General features: G+C 49.8%; 1 protein-coding gene across 1 annotated transcript; it reads left to right on the forward strand.

Moving 5' to 3' along the window:
- Positions 1-385: 385 nt before the first annotated feature.
- Positions 386-1078, forward strand: BHLHA9 (basic helix-loop-helix family member a9; the record flags this gene model as incomplete). The annotated part of the gene is made up of 1 exon (XM_080924145.1): positions 386-1078. One exon carries the CDS (start codon positions 386-388, stop codon positions 1076-1078), a length of 693 nt encoding a protein of 230 aa, XP_080780271.1.
- Between the last annotated feature and the right edge of the window lie 6078 nt (positions 1079-7156).

Genomic DNA, 7156 nt, shown 5'->3' on the forward strand with positions numbered 1-7156 from the left:
TTCTATCTGGGGTCAGGAGTAGGGGAAACAGAACCCAGTTACCCCAGAGGGTCCGTACAACACAGCAAGCATGTTCCCTGTGACAACTGGGGCGTTGCCCAGGGCGTGGCCAGGCTGCCCAACTGGTCCTGTGTACAAGAATCTGCACGCTTCCTTCCTTGCTTCCTTCCTCTCAGGTCCTCCCTCGCCATCTCACCTGGGGGCAGGTAATAAAGCAGGAGGAGGGAGATGGATGGACTGGGAGGGTGGGGAGCCACGTGGTGCCATAAAGCCCAGCTAGAGAGGGCTTGTCCAGAGTGTCCAGCCAGCAAGAGCCATCAGTCAGTGGACCAGCAGCAGCCTTTTGGACCGGAATAGCTGAAGCTGCAGGACGAGGACATAGGCCATGCTCCGAGGCACGCCAGGACTAGGCCTTAAGGGTCTGAAGCGGGGTGAGGATTCTGTGGAGGACTTGGGGCGCTCCTGCCCAGAGGCTGGCAGGAATTTTGGAGTGCTGAGGCGCAGCCTGGACGAGGAAGAAGAGGCAGCTGGCAGAAAGCGCGAGCGGCCCCCACGGTCCAAGGCCCGGCGCATGGCGGCCAACGTGCGGGAGCGCAAACGCATCCTGGATTACAACGAGGCGTTTAACGCGCTGCGCCGCGCGCTGCAGCACGACTTGGGTGGCAAGAGGCTCTCCAAGATCGCTACGCTGCGCAGAGCCATCCACCGCATCACGGCGCTCTCCCTGGTCCTGCGCGCCAGCCCGGCGCCCCGCTGGCCCTGCGGCCACCTGGAGTGTCACGGCCAGGCTGCCCACGTCTCGAGCGCGGGGGATTCCGGCTTCAGTGTTCTGCGGTCTGCGCCGTCTCCTGCAGCGCCTACTCTAGCGCACAGGGACATCACCAGCCCCTTAGTGCCACAGGCACCACGCTGTGCTTCTTGCTCCCCGCACGCGCACTTGGGACGGCCCAGGGTGATAGCTGAAGTGCCCAGTTTGGCCCAAGTCTCCGGGGGAAGCTGGCGTCAATGTCCAGGAGCTCCCCCTGTTGGACCGATTCAGTGGCGATGGGGCTCTGGGCTTGGCTACCAACACTCCTGATGGTGCCACCAGGAGGGAAGCCCGGTTGGCCGAATGACTACAAAAGAGAAGATTGCAAAAGTCATCCTGGACAGAGCAAAATCGAATGGGGTTTGACTTGCGTGGCAGAGAAGGCTGTCTTACCATGGGAAGGAACGCCGGGGCCCAGGGCAGTCTCCTCACATCTCAGCCTGGGGTGATGAAAAAGGAGGGAGATTTTAGGTTTGGGCTTGGTCAACTTCCAGTTCCTGGAAAGTGGTCTTTGCTTCCCTGTGCTTCTGAGTACTCTTTTCCCTTGCTGCGTTTGGAAAGTGAGACTTGTGGGATTGTGTGGGTAGACAGCTGCTGTGATCTGAGGCACATGTTGTGGCCCTCTTGCCCTGTTTGGGCTGCTGCTGCTGAACTGAGAGGGGCCGGGAAAAATGACCAAATAAAAAAGAAAAATGTCTTCTCCGTCTGCTATCAGGACTCCAATAAGTTCAGTGTCCTAGTATGACAGAAAAGCCTCAGAACCAGGGAGTTCCCTTGGAAAGATGGCTAGGGCCTACAGCTGCCAGGTAGGCACTGGGGCACTGGTTTATAGCAAGACCCTAGGAATTGCCAGACACTCCTCTGTATGCTGGAGACACTAATTGGGGAAAATTAATGGTGGCATTGGAGGCTGCCAGAAGTGTGGCTGGGCCAGTTGCAGGGAGGAAAGTTTAGGGCAAGGCCAAGAATGGGGGTCCAGGACCCCAAGTGGTAGGCATTGCTATCAGCCAATTGAGCTCCAGGGTTTCCGGTAGAGAAGTAGACCAGAAATACTGAAGAGATTTTAAGGTACGGTTTTAGGTCAAGGCCAAGGGAAGTGCTGGAACACCTTCCCTGAGAGTTATGGAGAACTGGCCAGCATTTAGGATGGGTTTCTCCTAGGGTGCTAATACCAAAGGTGGTGTTTGCTGGGTTATTGCCCATCCCTGAATGGAAGCTGGACAGACACCACAGGTCAACAGACACCACAGGCAGACAGACAGACACCACAGGCAGACAGACACCACAGACACGGTCTCCAGGGACAGTGAGGGTTTCTCAGCACAGTTGAGATGAAGCTCAAGGCCACAACTGAAGCTGTTTGCTCCCTGACATCCTGTCCCAGTCACAGCCTTATGGCTCCTGCCTGTTTTCACAGTCAGGGCTGTGGAAGGGCCTCAGGAAGGCTTCCACTCTGGGTCTAGACAGGAGTGAGACTAGCTAGCTTTGGTCCTACTCCTAAGTGGATGGACGCTGGAAAGGAGAGAACTGGGGCCTGCCTGGGATGCGACCTCCCTGTCATTTCATCTCTGATGTGGCTGATGATGCCATGCAGGCCAGGTGAGATAATTCCCAGCAGTTGTTTATAGATTGTTAACTGTTTGATACTCCCATTTTATTTTTGGGGAGCCTAGACAATGTTTAATCCTTGTCTTCACCTTCAGGGATCTTTTCTCTGGAAATATAAATAACTATCAGATCTTATCTTTCTAAACTCTAAGATCTCTCTCACCCAATTACATTCTTTACCCGAGGAAAGCAATGGTACTCACTGCGGGTAGAATTAGATATGCAGCACATGGGGGGTCCGTTGAGTGACCTTGAACAAATTGTCTAACCTCTTCGAGCCTTGGTGTTCTTTTCTGTATAATGGGCTACTGTCAGTTGTTACATCACAAGCTGCTGTACAGACCAAATGAGACATAGACTCAAAGCCTTTTGACAGAGTGTTTAGGTCCGCCATAAGCACTCACTGAAAGCCATTTAATCAGCCTGTTCGAAGGTTGTCTTTAAGAGACTGTATGAAAGGAGTTTAGAAGCCATGGAGTCTGCAGCACAGTTAATTTTATGGCTTTATCAGGACTCAGGGCTGTTATGATCATATGTATTTGGTTATCATGACTTCTGGCACATACATATTATATATGCCCTTATATGTATGGCTGTGTGAATATGTGTGTATGTGCATGTATGTACCAACCTAGAAGGAGCTTCCCCCTCTCCCCAAAGCCGTAGGGAGCTCAGTTATGTGCCTGTGCACTATTTCTACAGAGGTTTTCTACAAATGTTGTATAGGTTTTGAGAAAAAAATGCTTCCGAAATCATATCCATCTCCGTAAATGAGTTATTCCTGTAAAAAAAGATAAATTTGAGGCTGTTAAAGAGATGGAGGTTATCAACTAAGACTAAATGGATTTGTTCAAACATAGCCAAAAAAAGGGGGGGGGGGACAACAGCATGGTTTAAGATGCATATTAGTACTGCTGTGGCCAAAGGATATAAAAAATGCACAAAGAAATTTTTATTTATGCAAGATTAGTAAAAGCATCATTCAAAAAGTCTCCTGAGGAGGTTAAAATATTTTTATATAATAATTATTATTATTAGTAGCAGTAGAAGTATTGGTACTTTTAAATCTTTACCTGGATTTTTAAAAAAAAGTTTTAATTGTGTGTGTGTGTGTGTGTGTGTGTGTGTGTGTGAATCAGGTATGAGCACATGAGTTGCAGGTACCCTCGGAATCCAGAACAGAGTGCTAAATCCCCTGGAACTGGAATTAAACTCAGCCATGGGCCACCTAATACGGGTGCTGGGAACTGAAGTCAGGTGACCCCTGGAGGAGCCACACATACTTTCCAGTCCACTTATGTTTTTATTTTTTAAATGTATTCATTTTTTTGTATGAGTGTTTTACCTTCATGCATGTATGTGCACTGTGTCCGTGTTCGGTCTCCACAGAGGTCAGAAGACCCCCTAGAACTAAATGAATCTAACTGCTGAGCCATTTCTGCAGCCTGTTAGATTTTTGTTTTGTTTTGTTTTGAGAATGCACCTCATGGTGTAGTCCTGGCTGGCCTGGAATTTGTAGACAAGGTTGGCCTTGAACTTACAGAGATCTACCTGCACCAGAGTGCTGGGATTAAAAGTTCATTCCACCATGCCCACTTTTTTAAAAAATGGTTTTTGAAATAGTATCTGTTTGTACAGCCCAAGGTGCCCGGAGAAACCCACCATCCTCCTGCCTCTGAGATCACCAAGCCTGTCAGAGGCGAACTTCTAATGGCAGAGAATGAAAAAGTTGCAGTCCTCTTAGCATCTTCACGGCTCTAGGGGGCTCTGCAATGTCTTGTCCAGCTGGGGGAGGGGAGGGGGGGCTCAGCACTCTCATCCCCAGGCAGGCTGGGCTGTGTGAACGCTGAGTTGGTAAAGAGTTCAAAGCACTTTGGGTTCCAATACCTTTATATTAAAAACCTGAAACCCAAATTTCTATGTGAAGTAATTTAAAACAAAAACTATGATAAGGGTTGGGGGGGGAGGGAGGCTCAGTAGATAAAGTCCCTCGATGCTAAACTGACAACCCGAGTTTGATCTCTGAAGCCTACACAGTGGAAGAAGAGGAGCAACTCCTGCAAGATGTTCTGACTTCCACACATTTGTGGCACATACATGCACCCCTACCCTCAACAAAATAAGTACATGTAATAAAAATAATTTTAAGAATAGAGGGGTAATGGGGGTGGGTAGGGAAGAAACCCACCATGTGTTAGAAGCTGGGGAGATGCCTTAGTTAGTGAACACTTGGGGACCTGAGCCCAGTGCTCATGTAAATCAGATGTGCACACCGCTGTAATCCTAGCACGGGGGAGGCAGAAACAGGAAGATCCCAGAGCTTGCAATCTAGTCGGTCTAGCCAAAAAGCACTTTACAGGGTCAGTGAATGACTGTCTCAAAAAAGAAGGTTGAGAGTGATTTAGGGAGATACTTGATCACACACACACACAAACATATACACACAAACAAACACACACATACGTACACATACAAACGCACACACAGCTGTGTAGGCCAAGTTCACCTTGTCGAATAGAGTCTGTGAGCTTCCATGTGCAACCTGGACAGGACCCAATCTGGGATTACAGCATAGTGGACCACACTCTACCACTGGTCAGGTTAAACTCATTTGGAGCCCGAGACAGCTACTGTGCTTGCTCATGCTCCTATCACTGTCACCCACTAGGTGGCACTACAAACCCAGAATTTTACATTGGTCACATCAACCTGTCTTGGTGGTTCCTCTAATCCCAGCCCATCCAGGCACCTTTCCTGGCCCAGCCCAGTCTGGAAGTGGCTTGACTCTTTCTTCCTTCCTTTCCTTCTTTTCCTCCCTCCCTCCCTTCCTCTCTCCCTTCCTCCCTCCCTCCCTTCCATCTCTTATTAAGTAAAAAGGACCTCTTTATATCTGGTACCCTCTGATACTTATTTACTTAAAATATTATTTTCATTTGGACTAGACACATGTCAAGTGCTCAGAGGCACAATTGGCTAGAAGATCTCAGATTGGGTTGGTCCCTCATCTGAACCTGCAGCATTGTTGGGGACCTAATTTCCTTACCTCGGAAGGATATTTTTCTTTTCTATTTGAAAGGCATTAGCATATTTTCCAGGTTAAGTGTGCCCAGGCAAGGATGCCACCCATGAATTTACTTTGTGAACCATCCTCCTGGCTTGAGATAATGAGAGCTACCCCTCAAGTCTGAGATGGAGAAAGTGTCTCCCTAGAGGGCCAGCTGCCTTTTGCAAACAATGGTTTTCCTTACTGAATAGACATTCTTTTTTTATGTGTTTGCATGTGGGGCCGGGTAGCATGAGTATTGTGGGAGTGCTTGTGTACGCTGGTGCACATACATGCTTGTGTGCATGCTGTGAAGAAGTTGACGGTGGGTATCTTCTTCAGTTACTCTCCACTGTCAATCAATCAGTCTCTCTGAAGCAGGAGCTCGCCTCTGTTTCTGACTCCTGAGGGCTGGGGGTACAGGCGGACTGCCATTCCTCCTGGCATTTATGTGGGTGTTATGAGTCTGGGCGCTAGGCCTCATAATTGCTTAGCAAGCACTTTACCTAGTAAGCCATCTCAAACTCTCAGACATTTTCTAAACTGAGTTCCCACGTGTGCTTTCAGTTTCTCTTCAGGCAGCTCTACATGGGAGTCGTCCTCAGGATGGCCCACCCCTCCTCCCTCCTCGTCTCTCTCTCCTTCCCTCCCTTCTACCAGCTCACGGTGAAGTCTTTAAACTCCTTTTCTACCTTTGGTAGAAGCAGCATTTCTGAAATAAACTTGAACCAAACCAAAGCCACCCCCTCCCCCACACACACTAACGTGACTGGCTTTGTTCCACACCAGCCCCAGGACGCAAGTCAGGGATTGCTGTCTGAGATGACATTCTGGGGTCAATGTTTCTTATTTACAAAAGCATCAGATTTGAATCCCATGGTCTCGTTGACCCTTCCAGCTCTGGTTTCCCAAATCCTGTGTGGCCCTGGGATTTTAAATACTTCCATAATGCTCGGGCCAAGTTAGACTCCTCTGTGTCCCCTTGGTGGCTTTAGGTCACTCTGGTAAAACAAAACAAGAAGACAGGTAAGGGAAAGAGAACAAGATGAAGAGGTGTGAAGAGGCAGAAACAGGAGAAATGGGAATCGGAAGAGAGCCAGGCGGGGCTTCTGGCACTTCAGAGCTGGCATCTGTCAGAGCAATCCCAGGAGGGTCTCTGCCTACGGCTTAGCACCGTAAGGCCTGGGGGAGAGAGACAGAGAGGCATTTACCCCCACAGACCTCCTTTTCAGCCTTGGTGAGCTGATTAGGAACCCAGGCAGAGGGCCCTACTAGGTCCCAGGAACCACACACCCTCAGGTCACTTCCCCCCACCCCCTAACTTCCAAGTGTTGAGGATTAAGGGCTCTGTAGGATCTGAAAGGACCAGGTTGCTGTTAGATGACAGAAAGCACACACCTGAGGAGGAACAGAAGGTCTTTGTGTGATCACTGTCTTTTTCACTAAGTCTGTGTCCCACAAGAGCAGGACTTAGGCTGCAGAGGAAGCCAGAGGCTGGCCCAGATCCCTACGGTCTCAGCTAGGCTGGGCCAGGCTGGGCTGGGGCAGTGGCTCAGATCCCTACGGTCTCAGCTAGGCTGGGCCAGGCTGGGCTGGGGCAGTGGCCCAGATCCCTACGGTCTCAGCTAGGCTGGGCCAGGCTGGGCTGGGGCAGAGGCGGGATGCTGCTGGGATGATTCTCTGGGGAGAAGAGAATT

This window comes from Micromys minutus (assembly GCF_963924665.1).
Source record: "Micromys minutus genome assembly, chromosome: 10".
In the NCBI taxonomy this organism is placed as follows: domain Eukaryota; kingdom Metazoa; phylum Chordata; class Mammalia; order Rodentia; family Muridae; genus Micromys; species Micromys minutus.